This window comes from Chenopodium quinoa, unplaced genomic scaffold (genome assembly GCF_001683475.1).
Source record: "Chenopodium quinoa cultivar QQ74 unplaced genomic scaffold, ASM168347v1, whole genome shotgun sequence".
Taxonomy (NCBI): Eukaryota; Viridiplantae; Streptophyta; class Magnoliopsida; order Caryophyllales; family Amaranthaceae; genus Chenopodium; species Chenopodium quinoa.
This window is the reverse complement of record NW_018745454.1, coordinates 4320615-4341045: the sequence shown is the minus strand read 5'-3', so window position 1 is coordinate 4341045 and position 20431 is coordinate 4320615. Positions and strand designations below refer to the sequence as shown.

The 20431-nt window shown below is 34.9% G+C and overlaps 4 protein-coding genes across 4 annotated transcripts; 3 read left to right on the top strand and 1 right to left on the bottom strand.

Moving 5' to 3' along the window:
• The first annotated feature begins 704 nt into the window (after positions 1 to 704).
• Positions 705 to 3537, top strand: LOC110714375 (cytochrome P450 78A3-like). Its single transcript, XM_021892882.1, has 2 exons — positions 705 to 1682; positions 2626 to 3537. Exons 1-2 carry the CDS (start codon positions 705 to 707, stop codon positions 3244 to 3246), a joined length of 1599 nt encoding a protein of 532 aa, XP_021748574.1. The 3' UTR covers positions 3247 to 3537.
• A 1544-nt stretch (positions 3538 to 5081) lies between these two features.
• LOC110714383 (glutathione S-transferase T3-like) lies at positions 5082 to 6260 on the top strand. Its single transcript, XM_021892890.1, has one exon. It carries the CDS (start codon positions 5082 to 5084, stop codon positions 6258 to 6260), a length of 1179 nt encoding a protein of 392 aa, XP_021748582.1.
• A 560-nt stretch (positions 6261 to 6820) lies between these two features.
• LOC110714382 (putative nuclease HARBI1) lies at positions 6821 to 8209 on the top strand. The gene has a single exon (XM_021892889.1). It carries the CDS (start codon positions 6821 to 6823, stop codon positions 8207 to 8209), a length of 1389 nt encoding a protein of 462 aa, XP_021748581.1.
• A 4108-nt stretch (positions 8210 to 12317) lies between these two features.
• LOC110714171 (cytochrome b5-like) lies at positions 12318 to 14997 on the bottom strand. Its single transcript, XM_021892648.1, has 4 exons — positions 14890 to 14997; positions 14686 to 14783; positions 12904 to 12970; positions 12318 to 12817 (listed from the first exon to the last, which is right to left on the bottom strand). The coding sequence occupies exons 2-4, from the start codon at positions 14770 to 14772 to the stop codon at positions 12555 to 12557; spliced, it is 417 nt and encodes a 138-aa protein (XP_021748340.1). The 5' UTR covers positions 14773 to 14783; positions 14890 to 14997; the 3' UTR covers positions 12318 to 12554.
• Between the last annotated feature and the right edge of the window lie 5434 nt (positions 14998 to 20431).

Sequence of the window (20431 nt, the reverse complement as noted above, 5' to 3'; positions counted from 1 at the left end):
AACCCAACTTAGATTTAGTAAGGAGACTATTAGTTTATACCATTACATGAGATTAGATGGAAAGCTTCTTAGACAATTAATTATATACTCTTTAATAAATGGATTCAATCACTTTTTAAGTCATTGGTAGAAAAGGTTCTACTAAAGTCATTTATTGTTTGTCTTTAAAATAAAAATAATACGGAGTACTATTAAAAAAAAAAAAAAAAAAAAAACTTGGGAGCAATATAAGGGAAATGTCATGAAAATATCACAAACAATTCTTGTAAGTTTACCCTTTAAAAAAAAAATATTTATTAAAAAATTATTAAGAGGTGGTTTGTGTAATTGTGTTAACAGAAGTTACGTTTCATTGATGAAAGAATCAAGAAATTCATTAGTAATTAGTAATTGTACTTAATGTTAATTAAGTATTACTTACGTCACAAGTAGAGTACTATAATTGATTATATAAAATTAATACATGTAAAAAACTATTTAAGTACAATACATAACGGTCTACCCAATTAGCATCTCATAAAAATTATTAAAATTACATTCTCTTCTGATTCCCTTTTATAATTTATTAATTGCGAAGGCTCTTTTGTCCTATTGCCACCCTATATAAAGGACCCCAACATCTCATTCTTTAGCACCAAAAACATAACTCAAACCTCTTTAGCTATATAATCCTCTTCTTTTCTCTCTCTAAGATCAAAGAAAAAATGAGCACAAATATAAATATTGACTCAATTTGGGTATTTGCCCTTTTTTCTAAATGCAACCATTTTTCAACCTTTAATGTTGTTTTGTCCCTGTTTATCATTGCCATAGTTTGGTTAACTATGGCCTTAATCCACTGGTCTTACCCAGGTGGCCCAGCTTGGGGGAAATACAGGCTAGCCCGTTTGTTTCATTGGGCCAAAAACCCAATCCCTGGCCCAAGAGGCTGGCCTATTCTAGGCAGTATGGGCCTCATGACGGGTTTGGCTCACCGTAAGATATCCGCCATGGCTCAAACTTGTTACGCGAAACGCCTTATGGCTTTTAGCCTCGGCGAAACGCGTGTGATCGTTACGTGCCACCATGAAGTGGCTAAGGATATACTTCATTCATCTAACTTTGCTGACCGACCTATTAAAGAGTCTGCCTATAGTTTAATGTTTAACCGAGCCATCGGGTTCGCCCCGTATGGTGTGTATTGGCGGACCTTACGTAGGGTTGCTTCAACCCATATGTTTAGTCCTAAACAAATTAAGGCCTCTGAGTCCCAGAGGAATGCCATCGCAGAAGCGATGACATCCTATTTTGGGACTCAGAGCGGCCCGTTCCAACCACGTGATGTGCTTAGACGGGCCTCGTTGAGTAACATGATGGGCTCAGTGTTTGGGCGGAAGTGTAGTATAATTGAAGGCCCATTAAACAAAGAGAGTGAGGAGTTGAAGGAGATGGTGGGGGAAGGGTATGATTTACTAGGGGTTTTAAATTGGGGTGACCATTTATCTTGGTTAGCTGATTTTGACTTTCAAAAAATCCGGTTTAGATGCTCCCGACTTGTCCCTAAAGTGAACCGGTTCGTTGGTCGTATTATTGCTGAACATCGAGCTAACCCGGTTTCGAACAACCGGGATTTTGTCGATGTTTTGTTATCCTTACCGAGCTCGGATAAACTTTCCGATTCGGACATGATCGCCGTGCTTTGGGTAAGTTTTTCTATTAGAAATATAGTATAACCAACTTATTTCTACTTTTAGTTTCAGAACTACATGCATGATTATATTATTACGTCAATTACGTACTTAATTATTTGAGGATGTTATCCAATTTTTAAAGGTCGAGACAAAAATGCTACAACAACATTTTTAGGAATCGTGACAAATCTTTTGGCGGTAAAAAAAGTACCAAGGACAAATTTAAACCATATTCGATAAGTCTTAATACTACGTATATAAGGATTGTTGTTTAAGTAGATATAGTGTTGGTGAAGTGACAATGGTTGATTTCCTTAAGTGAGATGACGTAATGGTCTAAATAATGTTTAATTATAGTTTAAAATTTAAAAAGTGGAGATATTTAGTTGGTTTTCAAGTTTCTTTTTCTCGTAATACGTATCAATTGAACTGTTTTTTATCCACATAATTTTTCTTAATACCTCGTACAGAACAAAAATGACGTTAATATTCTTTTTGGTTGATAAAAGTGTTAGGTATGTGCACTAACGATTGACAAATTAGCTAGTTTAACTATGTACATTAACATAATACTTTATATCAGCTAAAAGTTTATAGAATACCGGTTTTTTGTTATAGTTAACAAATTTGTAAGAAATGTTATGGGTGAGGTGAAATTATAACAAAATAAAAAGCTTAATAAGCTAAAAAAAAAAGTTAGGAAAAGGATTAGCAATTTAAAACAAAGCAAAATTCTAGGTTCCACTTCCACATGTTTAAAAAAAGAGAGTAAAGCTAAAAATGGTATCACTTTCAAGAGGGCCAGATAGGTACTTCCAAGTCTATCAAATCATTTCCAGATTCTCTAAGATCTTTGATGTTTTCTACCTTTGCATAAACTTCCATCCTTTAATATCTTCATTATATTAATTAATTAATTAATTAATTAATTGTGTTTAAATTATTTATTTATCAGGAAATGATATTTAGAGGCACGGATACTGTTGCGGTTTTAATCGAGTGGATTTTAGCAAGAGTAGTCCTTCATCCTGATGTCCAATCAAGGGTTCATGATGAGCTGGACATTATCGTCGGAAGGTCACGTGCGGTTTCTGAGTCTGATATTACATCATTGGTTTATTTGACGGCTGTGATCAAAGAAGTTCTCAGGGTCCATCCTCCGGGCCCACTCCTCTCATGGGCCCGCTTGGCTATTGAAGACACTACAGTTGATGGACATCACGTGCCTGCCGGGACCACTGCCATGGTCGACATGTGGGGCATTACCCGGGACCCGGAGGTCTGGCCCGAGCCTGATAGGTTCAACCCGGACCGGTTTTTAGGTTCGAGCCCCGACAGTGAAATCTCGGTGCTCGGGTCGGATTTGAGGCTCGCACCATTCGGGTCGGGCCGACGGGCCTGTCCTGGGAAGGCACTCGGGCTAGCCACCGTGACCTATTGGGTTGCATCGTTGCTACACGAGTATGAGTGGGTGTCATCTGTGGCGGATGCCACGGTGGACTTGTCAGAAGTGTTAAAACTCTCATGTGAGATGGCTCACCCTCTTACGGTGGAAGTGCGACCTAGAAGGGCATAAGTTATGTGAAGTGAATTCCAAAACTTGTTCTTGACCCGTTATTACTAGATGATCAATCATAATGCCTTGTTTTTTTTTTTGGTTGATTTTAGTTTTGTTTATGTTTAATCTCGTTTACCCTTTCTTCCCATCTAGAGTGAGTTAGTGATGAAAGATATTATAAAATGACGGTAGAAAGCTCTATCTAAATTCGTCTTTTGACTTTGGTGTTGGTTGAGTGTTTGTACATAAACTACAAATATGGAGTGTAAGGTACATACTAATACAAGTATTTAAGAATGTTTCTACATATTTGCAATTAAGTTATATATTCATCCTACAAGTAATGGTAATTAACCAAATTAGCAATATTGGAAATCTCAATTATGCAAAAATCTTATTGGAACATATACATATATGAGTTTCACTTGATAATATAATAATCACCTACAAGTCATCTCTAAATCACATTTTTATGAAATCCTTACAAGAAGTTTTGAATAATAGGAGTCAATTATAGCATTAGCAAGTGTTTACATCAAAAATAAAAACACTAGGAAAAAACAAAATTACAACTTCAAGGGAAGAACTTTTTTTCTATTCCTAAAAAGTCTGGTGTGTAAATTAGGGACAGTATGGGTAAAAAAGACCTGACAACTCGATAAAATTATATCGCATTTAATAAGCAATTCAAAATTTTCTTTTACAAAAACTGAATGACTTCTCAGTTCTCAACCAAACCAAATAATATAGATTACACAATTATAAAATTCCTTGTAATAATAATAAGCATAAGGAACCACTAAATATAACACGACTTTATATTAATTTATATACATAAGACAACTAGTAGCTCATATAATGAGGAGATTATTTGATCAGAGTCAAATATGTTTTGTATCTAACTTATAATCCACCAAAATTATTCAAAGTAAGTTAGGTACATTATGTGTAGTAATTAAATTACAAGGCTAACATACATCTCCATAAGATTCAGAATTCACACCCTTAGAGCACTCCCAGCAGTGAGTGAAAAAACCCTCACGAGAGAAACTTGAGGTGTTAAAAAAAAAACCGTACTCTACAACAATGAGGATAATTCCTCTCATCCTTGAGGAGAATGAAAAACGCTCATAACTTGAGGGGATTTAAGAATGAATAGTGATTGTGTGGGGCCCACGAGCTGCTGACGCCACTTGCTTCAATTTGCTGAGAAAAGAACCAAAACGACGTGTTTTGGTGCTGCATGCATCAAAAACGACGCCGTTTGGTTTCGTTGCCAGCAAAAAAAATTTAAAATTCATGGGTACTGGCGCGCGTCAGAGCAACGAATGAGGAGGCGACACGCGTCAGTCCCATGTAATTGAGCCAATCAGATTTTTTCTCTTTTTCCCAACGGTTATATTAAAAAAACGGTAATATTGCCGTTAAAAATATAAAAAAAAAAAAAAAAATTCACCAACGGCCATAAAATTTTTTTCTCTATAAATAGACATGCATTTTGATATATTTTGATATACTTTCAAAAACACCAAAAATCTCCTATATTCACTAATTTCCTAATCCTCACTTCTTATTATTATAATTATTATTTACGTTTTTCTGAAAAAAAAAATATTATTATTATTATTATTATTATTATTAGTGTTATTATTATTATTATTATTGTTATTATCATTATTATTATTATAATTATCATTAATATTATTGTTGTTGTAGCTGTTTTTATTTTTTGAAAATATAATTTAGTTTTTGTTCTTTTAGTAATTGTTGATTTTTTTACTAATTATTGTTTAAAGCTTTATTTATTTTTTCCAAAAATAAAAAGCTTTATTACTTTTCTACTCTATTAACTTATGGATCCTAATAACCCTAATTTTTCTAATCATTTCTCTGATTTGGGTGATGATTTTGTCACTAATCCTCGATTTCAGCTTTTCCTACAAAGGCTTGGAAACAATTCTTTGCAAAATTCAACACAACAAACACCTCATCAAACTCCTTTCCAAAACACTACCTATGAACCACATTCACCTCTTGTTTATCAAGGCACCGATTCTCAATTAGATGATGAAATGGAAGAAAATGTTCCAGACACTCCTCAATACTCTCCACCTCCTTCAAGAGTGTCTGTGAATCAAAACCAACCACTAACAAAAGGAAGTCGAATGTGGTCTGTTGCGGAGGATGAAGCTCTAATTGGTTTGTATCTTCAATTCAGTGAGGATGCAATTGTTGGTACAAGCCAAAAAGCAGCTGCGCTATGGCGAAAAATATCTGCAGCATATGATCAAGCACAGGCTGAGAGACCCCACATCCTGCCGCCAAGACCTTTGAGGAGTTTGGAAAGCCGTTGGAGAAGGATGGCAACTGATTTAATACAATGGAGTAGTTGCTATGACGAAGCTGGTAGGGCAAATGGAAGTGGTTACAACGAAGCAGACCGAATTAATAATGCAAGTAAGTTATTCTATATTTCCTCCAAGCCTACTCCACATAATTTTAATTGTCACCATGGTTGGGAAATGGTTAAAAATGACCCGAAGTGGAGGACAAAACTGAGATGGGCGTTGTCAAGAGAGGAAAGATTAGCTTGCGGTGATGCTGTCGAGGATGACAGTAGTGGAAGTGAAAAGCGGTGTAGAACTGATGATGAAGATGTTGTTCACGTTACCGGTTTCACTTCTGGGGGTCTTGCTCGACCTGATGGCGTTAAAAAGGCAAAGTCCAGGCGTAATAAGGGAAAAGGAGTGGTTGTTGACGTCTCAAACATTACCGAGCAATTAAAGCAGAATAATGCTACGAGGGAAATCGAGGCACAAATGCGGTTGAAGAAGATGGATTTCGACATGGAAAGGGAAAGAAGGAAGCAAAAACAAGTAGAGCTTCACCAAAAACAAGTCGAAATTCAAGAGAGAAGGCTTAACTACGAAATGCTGCAAGATCTAATGGCAAAGGGACCGGACCTAACTCCTGATGAAGAGGCTTACAAGGAAGAATTACGTGCACTACTCTATGGTAGAAGGAACATGTAATTTAGATCAGCTTAATGTGTTTGCTACTGTTTTTATTTAATTAATGTTTAATGTAGTCCTTTTTATTTTAATTAATGTTAAGATGTACTCCTTTTTATTTACATTAATGTGAAATGAATTATGTTTTTTATAACATTAATTATGCAGTAAATTATTTACTTTATGAAATTTGTTTTTAATAAAAATCACATGTAATGGTTAATGACAAATAAACATCTCCCAATAAAATCTCCACAGCTTTATGTTGATTAGTCAAATCAACTGTTCAAGTGTCATACATCACATGCATCTATAATTCAATTGCAATTTAGAGTGCAACGACACATCAATTTCATTGCAGAGATTGCATTGAAGTGTCATATGGACTATATATACATGCATGACACATCAATTTCATTGCAGAGATTGCAATGATACATGAATTTCAATTCAGAGTTACTCACATGCAAAATCAGAGCAACTCACATGCATTGATAGTCACTTGGACTATATATACATGCAAGTGTTATTCAAAACGGAAAGAATCCCAAACAAACCAACTATCAAACCATAACCAAAACATGTCTTTCATTTCCTCCACCTCAAGCTCTAGTTCTTCTGACGTCTCAAATAACGTTGAATTTGATCGGTTAGTTGATGATTATGCTGCTAACCACCTACCTCATATTTTAATTCCCCAACACTCATCACAAGAATCCCAGCTTAATAATGATATAGCAAATGTTCCGGAGCCTAAAAGGGATAGGGAAAGAGAAAAAGGGCATGTACAACTATATAACGATTATTTTGCGAGTAATGCAGTGTATAACGACAACCAATTCCGCCGTAGATTTCGTATGCGAAGATCTTTGTTCTGTCGCATTATGAATAAGGTGGTTGAAGGGGATCAATTCTTCCAACAACGTCCGAATGCAGCTGGAAAGCTTGGTTTATCACCGTTGCAGAAATGCACCGCTGCAATAAGAATGTTAGCGTATGGCGTAGCCCCCGATGTCGTGGATGAATATCTACGTATCGGCCAAACAACCTCAAGGAATGCATTGCAACATTTTTGTCAGGGGGTTATTTCACAATTTGAAAGTGAATATCTACGTAAACCTACAGATGAAGATTTAAGGAGAATCCTTCATCAAAATGAATTGCGTGGGTTTCCAGGCATGATTGGTAGTATAGACTGCATGCATTGGGAGTGGAAGAATTGTCCTACGGCTTGGAAAGCACAATATGCTGGTCGTAGCAAGACTGCAACCCTCATTCTTGAAGCCGTTGCTGATCAGGATTTATGGATTTGGCATGCATTCTTTGGAATGCCTGGCTCATGTAATGATCTTAATGTCCTTTACCGTTCACCGGTGTTTGATGATGTTTTACAAGGTCGTGCACCACCAATAAATTTTTGGGTAAACGGACATCAATATGAGTTGGCCTACTACTTGGCAGATGGGATTTATCCGAAATGGCCAACTTTTATACAAGGTATTACACATCCTCAAGTTCAAAAAGATAAGTTGTTTGCTGATCAACAAGCAGCAGTTCGGAAAGACGTTGAACGGGCTTTCGGAGTTTTACAAGCTAGGTTTGCTATACTACGACAACCTGCACTGGCCTTCGACGAAGATATTCTTTGTGACATTATGAAAGCCTGTATAATAATGCACAACATGATCGTCGAGGATGAACGACACAACTACACACGGGCAGATGTTTTGAGACGATACTACGAAGAAGATCGACCACAACGTCCAGCAGCGCGGGCGGGACCGAGCACAAGTGCCACGGTGAATAACAACGAGCCATTTGAATTCAACGTCGGGCGGCCGCCCAACATAGATTTCAACGCGTATTTTCAGAGGAGGATTGCCCTTCGTGATAGAGAAATTCATTCGTCTCTCAAACAAGATTTAGTAGAACACATATGGCAGAACTTTCGTCATAATACGACCGAATAAGCAAAGTTGTAGAATGTAATCGTATCGTGTTTAAGTTTTAATACTCGTCCTCGTGTATTATTTTAGCTCAAACCGCTTTTATTAAGTTCGTAAACGTACTGTTATTTAATATCCGATGTATTTGTATTGCCGTTTATGTGTTCATTTCAAAAATGTGCTTCTTATTATGTAATCGTTTAAGTTTAAGAAAACATCTTTCGTACAATCTATAATTGCTGTAATTTTTATTAATTATTATATTCTAATAAGAGCGTAAAATTCAAAATTATATTGAAAATGTTTTTTTTATTAATTTTACCCGTCATTAAATAAATACAAATATAAAACAAAAAAAATAAAAATTTACCAAAATAATTAAAAAATTATTAAAAAATATTACATTACAACTAAAATGTAATGAAAAAAAAAATTACATATTTTTAATTGTATTGGAAAGTTAAATATGTAGTATAAACATTATTAAAAAAAAAAGGATAAAAAAAAGGTGATGTGTATTTATGGTGGGGTATAGTAAATAGTGGAGGATAAAGTGATGAGGAGTTTTTTTTTAGAGCATTGGTGTAGAAAAAAAAACCTCTCATGAGAGGAATTGGATGGGAAGAGAGAGAAAGTGGGTAGAGAGAGATTGAGGGGTTTGTTTTCTCCTCATTGCTGATAATGGTCTTAGAAGCACTAATGGTACGTTCATAGGTGCCACATAAATTGGGGTGCCACTTAAAGTAAAATTTGGGGCCCTGAAACCTTTGTTGTAAGCTTGTTATCACGTCAATTATTACTCGTAATAGAAAATTGACATGATAGCTGGCAACTATACCTATTAAAATTAAGAAAGCCCAAACACTTTGCAATCTTCAGGTTGTTGGGTTGTACGGACTCGTGTTGCACAAAAGTACTTCGTAGCTTCTTCGTGTCCTCCTCTTTAAGATAGCTCGTATAACATTAAATTTTTTATTAGAACTCCGTAAGTTCGTACATATATTGAAGATAGTTCTTATAAGATTAAATTTTACTCCGTAATTAACATCATTCAATCATTGTCTTATTTCCACTTTTATTAACTGATAAACCAAAAACAATACATATATTAATACTTTAACTCCTTTTAAAGCTAATAGATTCTTTTATCAAAAGAGAGAAAGTAAATCAAAGGTGTTCTATGTGACTAGGAAAGAAAGATTGTACTAGTATATGGTTTGTGTATATAACTAGCTAGGATTGAACTCATCTGCCCATGCTTTGTGTATGTAACTATCACTATGTTACAAAATTGTTAGTCGTTACTACGATATACATTAGATGATTCTATACCTATTAGGTGCTCTAAATTTCTTTCTAATTAAATATGAGATTATTATTGCAAATACGTCTCTTTGGCTCAGTGGTAATAAGGCTATTAGGTGCTATACATAATGAGTGATGACATCTTAATTCAGTCCTAATTGTCTTTAAGGGTCATTCTTCAAGATTACCTTTCTATATTTCAGATATTATTAATAGCTTAAACAATAAGAAAAGAACTTTAAATATTTTTAAAAAATCTAATGTATCTGTTAGTTACACAAAAAGACTCCATTTGTATAGTAAAAATGAATATTTGCATAATATGGATGAGACCAAAGTGATGATATTGCACTTAGTGGCCGCTTTCCAGCAAGCAAGTCTTTAATAACCTCTGTCGATTTGTGGTTTAAATTGCCCTACTCTATATGTTAAAGACATAAAGTTAGCAAGTGATTTTTTTGTAATCGGTCATCATCAAAGGACAAAACATAGTAGAAAAACTAATTAGACCACTCCAACTACATTACTATTACTCTTTAGTACAAAAGATTATAATTAAATAATTTTGCGAAAAGAGGATGTACTTTATCAGCATCAAATTGTTTCATATCATTAAAGGTAAATTATGGTGTCCAAATTTTACAATCAAATCTCTTCTATATTATTATTTTTGCGATTCCATATAAAAAATAGAAGTATCACACATTTATTGTGAGTTTTCTTAGTGGGCTTTTTGCTACTAACATAGTAACATCACTAACATGCCAGAAAATAAGAACAAAATAAAAGATGTACATACATAACCCACTTTGTCTCCTTTGCTACCTTTGGCCTGAAGTATCCTTATTAATTGCTTTAAATAACCAAATGTTTAGGGAGAAGTTGCATGAATAATAATGCTTTTGATCGAAAGGCCTTCTTCTTTTCGAGAACCAATAATTTACATTGATTTGGACTATATATATTGGATATTTGCATTTGTTGATAAGCTTTGGTGCCTGTCTTGTCTATGATTTCATGGTATGATGTTAACTATAAACTATGTCCTTAGTTTGATTTGCAAGAGTTATAATACAATGTCTATGTTTAAGCCCCACATAAAATATGAAAGGATTTAAAAGTGATCCGATAATATGTAACGGACCAATCCTTACTACGGAAGATCATGAAAGATATCAAAGCTTTAACACACGTAAAAGGTCATCACAAACTCAAACTTGAGTCGATTTTGATTTCTTCTAATCTAGCTATTAGGATATTAAATAGCATGTGAGTTAAGACAAGATGTCTTACATTGAAGAAATAAAAGAAGAATGATTAATATATGAGATTAGTGAAGTACTACTTCACGCCTTTTCCCATTACCATAAGTTTTAACATTGTTGGACTTGTATGTTGATCAACATGCAATGGATCGGACTTTTTAGGTTTAAGAGGGAATAGATCTCGAAGACTACTTCCAAGTTTCATAAACAAGTCTCAACATTTGCATTAATGTTACTCAGATCAGATCATGTGCTACAAAATTGTGGTACATGCATGGACAAAATTCTAAAGGTAATAAAAGATGCAGGTAAAAAAGATTTATAAAATAAAATCCATACTCCGTAATTCATTCTTTGCAAAGTAGATGTACATAAACGACATTACATATTATCAATAACATCAATGCTTTACTTAAAGATGCATTGCATAAGGAGGACAAAAGGTCCTTTAAAGATATGTAAATGGAATTGAAGATCCAACTTTTATTCTCAAAATTTATGATCCACTATCTCTTTAACCCTAAGATAGGTGTAATCCAACTTTAACAATAAAGTTAAAGAGCTCAACTTACTTGTAAGTATGTACGATAATGAATAATCAACAAGTGTTTAGATCAGCTAATAAACCATGGTCATAACTTCGAGACTTTATATGCTTATTGGGAGAGTTTTATAATTTGAATCTAATAGGCTTTAAAGTAGATATGATATTTTTACATAAAAAAAAGGTATTCACATGCAATGATGATTCATTTATTTTCAATCTTTGTCTATCAAATCAGCACATCTCCTAGCAAAACATTGAACATTAAAAACCCGTGAACATATAATCTTTAATGCATCATCCCACACTATAATAGTCCAAAAAAAAAAAAAGGGCATAGGCATCATATATTATGCATACATGCATGATGGTCCATTATTATAATTATGCACACATCATATATACAAGTATATATTATAAAGTCCAACTATTATAGAGTACGAGTTAATGCAATATGGTCCATAACATAAACATATCACGCAACTATACAAGCATATAAGGGTCCATTAATTGCAGAACGAATCAGCCCATCTGCCCATACACAATTTTAGAATCTTTTAAAGTGGCTGAAAGGTACTCTGTATGGGTTGTGTGATCTTCTTTTGTTTCATTTTGACAATTTTGAATTGAATGTCATGCATACAAGCTTAGTTATTCATAGTTTAATTTTGATGTGCTGCTAAATTTTGTATGAAATATTGGGCAGTAATCAACTCTATACAGAATTGATAGTCAATTAATACAGTACGCAGAAGTAAATTTTTCTGATGTTCTGGAAAAATAATCATTTCCTAATAACACATCGATTATGATTTGATTTCCTAATTAGACCATTTCATAGTTAAATTTTTTTTACAGATTGTGAAAGTAAACTTGTATGTGCAATACGAAAGGAACAAGCCATGCCGGAGCAGCAGGAAGAAAAATTACTCCAAACTCGTATTGTAAATGTGAATATTGTAGGTGGACGGTGTGTTAAACAATGTATTATCTATCATTTCAAATAAGAAATAGAAAATAAAATAAAATGAGAGATCAGAGTTGCACTCTAACATAACAGCAAAGGTGCAGAATGCAGATAGCATTCCTCATTTCTGATTCAAGTACATCACCATGAATAGAATGGACCCTTAAATATTTAATCAAGGACAAGTTAAGCAACTTAAATGCAACAGTATAAAATTACAATCAAATCAAGAAGCCTATTGAATCGATCACATATAAGTTCAGCAATTGCATCTTTGAGTTAAATAATCTAGCTGGTCGATTCTTTCTTGAAGTTCTTCAGGCCAAAAGCTAAACCTAGTATGACCAACGGCAGCAGGAACTGCAATAACTTAATCAGGAATCCGGAAGATTGGTTGGTCTGAGTGGTTGCCTGAGAAGGTTGAGACTTTGTAGGCTTGTGTTTCGATGGGATGGTAGAAACATCAACATCACCAACATAGTAGTTCTTCAACATGTCTCTTGCGTTATCACTGTGGCCTATATCTTCAAAATCTTCTGTTGCATCCTTCCCTACAATGATTCCATAATTGTATAAATAATGCTCACTCCGTTGAACACACACACAAACACAAACACAAGAAAGCTAAACCTCTTACCAGTCGCTGTGAGCAAGACATCATCACCACCAGGGTGGTCGTCCAGGAAGGAAGTAACATCATAGGCCTGCATAAGTTGTTTGAGATGACATTCAAGTCAATAGATGGCTTTGAACACAGCATAATTTGATTTTCAAGCATTATTATCATTATCAAATCACAACAAGGATATAAATTTCGTCGCAAGTTTGATGTCAGAGCATCTTTCACAATTCTGGGCTCAAATCACAGCAAGGACATAAATTTCGTTGCAAGATGTCGGAGCATCTTACACAATTCTGGGCTCTAGTCAATTTTGACAAATCTTTTGGGGCAATTACAAGAGTATTATATGGCTTTGGAGATGGTTTATTAAAGTGTTTTGAATGAGGTTCATGGGAGAAATCAGAACTTTGCACAGGCAACCATACTCCCGAGCTGCAAGTCTGCCAGGCCATTGAAAGCAAAAAATAGGCTAGCAGCAAGATTGGAACTGCAAAGAGTGCAAACAGGCGCTCATGCACGTCTGCACGACTGAGTGCAGGGTTACATTGGCTTAAGCTCGTCTATTATCATTCTAGAATCAATCATAGCCATAGAATCAGCCATTTTTAGGGTCTATTTTCAATAATAACTTAGGCTATTGACTTCAAAGTTATTGATTATGTGCACTAAAACATAAACTCTACAAGACAGTAACAATTTGAATAATCAACCAACTTCCAAGTAAATCCATGTGCATCAATTTCAACAAATTCAATTAAAAACATTTGTCAGTTTCTCTAAAATTGGATCAAAACCAATTTTATTTTATTTTTTTCCACAAAGATTGGCTAGAATTAAGCTATTAAAGTTCAGCATTGCTGAGGTTTCATAACATTAACTAGTAACGATCATAGTAATACTAGATACAACAACACATGACGTATTGCGAAACGTTAACACGAGTTGCTTGCTGCAATATGCACAAGTAACCAAGAAGGTAAGACAATAGCACCAGACAGTGATTCAAGTCCCAACTTTAATCCCAATACTACAGCCGTGTCTTACCAAAAATTTATCAGAATTCACTAACAGACTTGAAGCTTAACCCGCAGGTTCTGCATTGTCAGCTTTCAGCTTTTGCAAGTTAAATGGTGTAATTGTGACTAGAACTAATTACTTGGTATCCTGATTAATGTAAGATTCTAGTATCCCTTACATTGATTGATTAAGAGTGTATAATCATCAAAGGCAGTCATTGATCTAACAACGTTTCGTAAATGAGTCATTGATCTAACAACGTTTGGTAAAGGCGGTCATGTTTAGATCTTTCATCTCGTTCCTTTCAGATGTCAATTCCACCCACAAGGTCATATAATTTCGGCCGAGATTAAGGTATTCCCCAACCAATTATAGGGTGCGTTAATTAAACAAATTAAAGTATAAACATTCCCAACTAACTTGTGCTGTATTTCATAGCATTTACTGCCCTTTAGATCTGTTCTAATACTCTAATCAAGCACCTCCACTTCAAATCTTCGAAATTCTCATTCTATTTTGTTCAACAAAATCACAAATCTAACCCAATAACTTACCAATTAAAAATATATGTTGAGCAAAATTTTAGGCTATCAACAGAATTTATGCAATGCAAATTTCAATTTTATCAAAAACACAATTTCCAATTAAAAATTCCATCTTTCAACCTCTATATATTAATTTCAATTCCCAATTAAAAAAAATTACAATAATCAGAATCATAAAGCTCAAATTCATAAATATAAATCTAAATTCGTAGTAAAATGTAAGAAAAAGACAGACCTTGCCAGAAATAATCAACCAGCAATCATCTTTGGTGTTATGCTTTGCGACTTCCTCAAATCCATGAAGTTTGGGATCTGAACTCATCTTTCCACAACCTAATCAAATTACACCCCAAAAAAATACGAAAATAAAATTAAGAATCAATGAAATTTAAACCATAAATTACCTGAAAATAAAAAAGACAGGAGATTTAGAACATACGAGAGAGAGAGAGAGAGAGAAGTGCAGAGATTGATGGGTCAAAGTTGAGTTGGTTTTTCAATTGAGTTGTCGTTAACTTGTTAATCGCTGACTTAAAACAACGTCTCGTGTGATTAGCGCGTGGGACACGTGGGAGTTATTGGGCCGCGTGCTTCTCCAAATATATCAGTAGGTGTTTGGGTCTATTACGGAGTACTAAGTATTTTGAACTGATGTGATCTGATATGTTAAAATCTGCTCTATGATGTTGAATTCTGTTTTATTGAGCTCTTAGGTTGCACAAGAACGGGTAGTGACACAAATAAAGGTAAGAAATCAATATGAGAAAACATCTATCTCAAAATAGGGGCACAGGTATGACATATTAAAAATCATATAATAAATTTTTAAAAAGAATTTGACCGTATATAGGGTGGCGTGTCACAAAGCACAACATACCCTATTATAGTAGGACACGGTCCGAGATGTTTCTTCGTGTGTCCAACGAGTGTTAGTGTCTAGCACGATATTAGATACGGACACGATAGGTAGGTGAAGTGTCCATGTATTCTAGCTAAACTCCGCTCTAGTGAAATCTGTTCTGTCTAACTTTGCTGAAATCTACTCCGCTACACTTGAAAGCTAAAAAAAAGCCCTAGTTTTAGGTCTTTTGGACCTGTTTCCAACTTTGAGCCCATTTTTAATTTATTACACCACCCACCAACCCCTTCCCAACCCAAATATAGAAAATTATATTTATATATATCAAAATATGTATTCTTATTTTTTTTAACACAATTAAATATGTATTTTATTGACACTTGTTTCTTGAAATTAATATGTTAGTTTATTAGGCTATTTAATAATGACGTAGTGTGAAAAGGTAGGTGTGAATGGTGTGATAAATAGGCTCAAATGAATACTGTACTCTGTATAGAAAAAGAAAACGGACATGTGATTAAAGATAATGGGTGATCTCGTACATAAATGAGAAACAATGCGCTCATACATTATACTAGTGCCTTGTAGGAGATTTAAGTTGTTACTAAGGTTCAGTTCAACTTAATTTCAGTTTATTTCAATTTAATTCATCTTATAATTTCCTTCTCTTATAAAATATTTATTTTAATTCAGTGTAGTTCATTTCAGTTCAACTTAGTTCATTAAATGTGAATAGGTCCTAAGTAACTTACTAACTTTGTTATGCAACAATGCAAGTGCCAATTAATTCGAAGGAATGTTGCCATTGACTAGTATGTTAGATACTATAGACCTATAGCTATACAGTGGGTTTCTGGTGCGGCTAGCCGCACCATGCGGCAGGTTGTCAAATTAGCAAATGACAAAGTAACCCCAAGACGAAAGTAATCCCTAACTGACTTAGTAACCCTTGACCAAGTAACCCCTGACCTAATAACCCCTAGTAACCCCAAGTAACCTCTAACCGACCTGGTAACCCCCAACCTAGTAACCCCAAGTAACCCCTAACCGACTTGTTAACCCCGACCTAGTAACCCCAAGTAACCCCTAACCGACCTAGTAACCCCCGACCTAGTAACCCCAAGTAACCCCTAACCGACCTAGTAACCCGTAGTAACCCCGAGTAACCCCTAACCGACCTAGTAACCCCCGACCTATTAACCCCAAGTAACCCCTGGCCGCCGACCTAGTAACCCGAAGTAACCCCTAACCGACCTAGTAACCCCCGACCTAGTAACCCCTAACCAAACCACCTAGTAACCCCTAAACGGATCTAGTAACCCCTTACCCACCACCAACAAAAACTACCACCAACAACCACCACCAACAAACCAATACCAACCTAAACGCCTTGCCACTAGCCCCTAACCCACAAACAAACTCCGATCCAATCAAACCATTAAAAAAAAAAATCAAATCAAACAAATACCTTAAAATGTTAACAATGGTTTCGAATATCACTTCAAATATGGCTAAAAAGGCCAAATTCGACCATGAAAATTCTAGATCTAGAGTTTTCATGGCTGAATTTGGCCTAAAAAACTTTGAACTTGTTTTCCGACAACGGAGTCACCAAACCACCACTACCCCTCCCAGTGAAACCACTATTTCCGACGAACGAACCATTGACGAACAAACCATGAAGACGACTATTGATGACGATTGCGAAATTAGTGCTACGTTCTCTGAGAAAATGAGATGAAAGTTCTAGCTTGAAGAAGAAGAAAAAAGAGGAGAGAGAAAGAGAATAGAGAGGAGAGAGAGAATTTTTAAAAAACAAAAAAAATTTGTGGCTGGCCACACGGTGTGGCTAGCCACATATGAAACTTTGTAATAGCTATAACAATATGTTAGAGATATGAGATATCGGAAAATATATGTATGATATATTTTCCGTGGATATCATTCAGAGAATAATATATTTAGAATATTTATGTTAAGATATTATTTTGAGAATATATCTTTAGGGTTTATTGTTATGTTAGTATATCTAAAATTAATTTGATATACACTAGTGTCAATTAATTTGATTGATTAAAGTTTTTGAAAGTGATATCTAAAATTAAACATGAGATAATTCACATCTACATTATTAGTCTTCTATTAATCTCCGCACTTGACAAACTGATATATTTAAATAATCTCTGTAAAGGATCTACAAATTACGAGTAGTATCTAATAGATGATAAAATTGTTCCATAATAAACAAATTGTTCCGCATATATCATAATATGGAATTCAACCAACTATTGGTCATCACTACTAGTATTATATGGGATATGATGATACCATGAATTCTTTTTATTATTTGCCTTTTTGTTTAGTCAACCAGAGCGCACAACCACTCAAGAAAAGCTAGAGCTTATCAAACTGTTTATTATTGACCATGAGAAAAGCAAGGATGATGTACATAATATATTTTAATTAATCTGTAATAAGAAGATGAGAATAATCCGCTTTTCCTATGATTTTTTTGAAAAAAAAAAAATACAAGTATTTGCTTTCGACTCTATTTTATCTTAAAACTTCGTAAAAGTGTAACCTACTCACCAAGTCACCAGCAATGCAAAACCAGTCACCAAATAATACTACTGTGTTGCAGAAATCATAGCATGTACATGCCATGCAACTGATGCAAGATATACAACGTATAGAGTCATCAAGAAAATTAACTATGATAATGTAAATTCCTACAAATTGAGACATGATTTATTGACTTATTTCAAATAGGATACTCCATAGCACACAATAGTTTGATTAATTCATACACGTCTTTAATAAAACCTCTATTTTATTGTTCAAGTGTTACGGTAGTAATACTTATAGTCTCAATAAATCACAACACCAAATACTGCATTTTCCTTACTACTATTGTAGTATACTAAATTAGTTTTTATTTTTTTATTTTTTTTTAATTTTTTTTTCAGCTTATATAAACAATTTAAATTGAATATATCAGCCAAAAAAGAAGAATCAAGAAAAATCAAAGTTTCATGCATTAATGACAAATTAATTTTTTTTTTTTCGAAACCAAGTTTAGTACCAATTTTATTAATCAATGGACAATTTGTCTATTAGAACGTAAGGAGAAATTACAGGTGGGCAGAAATTCTCCCAAACTTGTTCGACACCAAAAGATACTAAACTAGCAAGGTGATGAGCAACGTAGTTCCCATCCCTTCGTACATGCGACCACGAAACAAAATCAAAATTAGAACTAATAGAAATGATATCATCAAGCACTGAGTCGAGATCAGAGAAGAATGTAGCAGCCTTTGAAAGCCGGATTACAGCACGCTGACAATCGGACTCCATAATCACCATTTTGTATCCATAACGCTGCGCAAGTTTCACCCCAAAATGCAGAGCCTTACATTCAGCTACCTCGGGGGGCCAATAGCCACGAGATCGACGCACTCCAGCAAACAAGACTTCACCTGCTGCATCTCTAGCCACGGCTCCAAGGCCAATCCACCCATCATCCTTTAAAGATGCATCACAATTGACTTTAATAAAATTGGGAGGAGGAGGAAGCCATTTCTTCGAGCTCTTACATTTTTTGCTCTTCACAGCCCCATAAATTCTGGCAGCATAACTCCCACAATCATCCACCAAGCGTGCTACTCTATCTTTCACAACTAGGTGTGGCACATCATTAGTATTAAAAACCTTCTGGTTCCTTCGATACCATATATGCCACAAGAGAGCAACCCCAACAAGACTCTTCTTTACTCCGATTTTCACCCAGTCAAGCAAAGTATTTTTGAAATCAAAATTCAGACTATCAACAATAAGCTCAGGGCAATTACATAGATAGAAAATAATTGAATCAATTAATATGTAAGAGATTCTTCAAAAAAAAAAAAAAAAAAAAAAATGCAGTTAAAGAAAGATTATTGTGTTGAACTGTTGAAAATAAAAGGAGGGTAACAATTAACAAGAACCGAAGAACAAGATTCAAAGCTAAAATGGCTTGTCATAGGTCCTAGTAACTACAGCTGTCAATTCGGATAAACTGGTCAGCTTTGGGTCGGGTAAGAGTGGGTCGGGTCAACTCGAGTCGGGTCAATTCGAATTAATTCCATAACCTATGCGGGTCGAGTTTGGGTTGGATCATGCTTGAATCGGGTCACGTCGGGTCATACTTCTTGTCGGGTTTAGGTCGGGTTACATTCGTGTCAGGTGAACAATAGGTCGGGTTTAATTCGGGTTAAAACGGATTAGGGTAATTCTCGGGTTCGAGTCAGGTTCGGTTTAAGTCAATAATGTGCGGGTTAGAATCAAGTTGGGTCATTCTCGAGTTTGAGTCGAGTTCGATTCAAGTCAATAATTTGCGGATTATAATAAGGTCGGGTCATTCTCAGGTTTGAGTCAAGTTCGGTTCAAGTCAATAATTTGCGGGTTATAATCAGGTTGGGTCATTTCCAAGTCGGGTCATTCTCGGATTCAAGTCGGGTTATGTTCAAGTCAATAATTTGCTGGTTACAATCAGGTCGGGTCATTTCCAAGTCAGATCATATTCGGGTTCAACTAACTATAAATAGATAATTATCATTTTTATGAAGCTAATTATTTCCTTTGACTATAATATATATGACAACATACTAGGGAACTATAGTCTATAATTTAGGAATATAATTATCTCCTTTGACCATACAACAAATATATACTATATTTAACTCTTAAATTTGAGGATGATGCACCTTTCTTTTGATGGCCTAGATCGACTTGGTCTCCCTAGACAAAATAATTTAATCAACAATAATAAGGTTGTCTAAATTGCATTTAAGGTGATTTGAAATCGGGTCAGGAAAAATTTGGGCTAAATTTAGGTTGTGTCAATAACAAGTCGTGCTAATTTCGAGTTGCGTTAGTAATAGATCAGGTTGAATTTTTGGGTCGGGTAAGTATTAGGTTTGGTAAAATTCGGTTCGAGTCAATAACAAGTCGGGTTGAATTTGGGTCAGGTCAATAACAAATCGGGTTGATTTCGGGTCGGGTTTGTAACAAGTTGGGTTAAATTCGGGACGGGTTAGGAACGGGTCGGGTTGAATTCATGTCAGGTTAGTAATAAGTCTGGTTA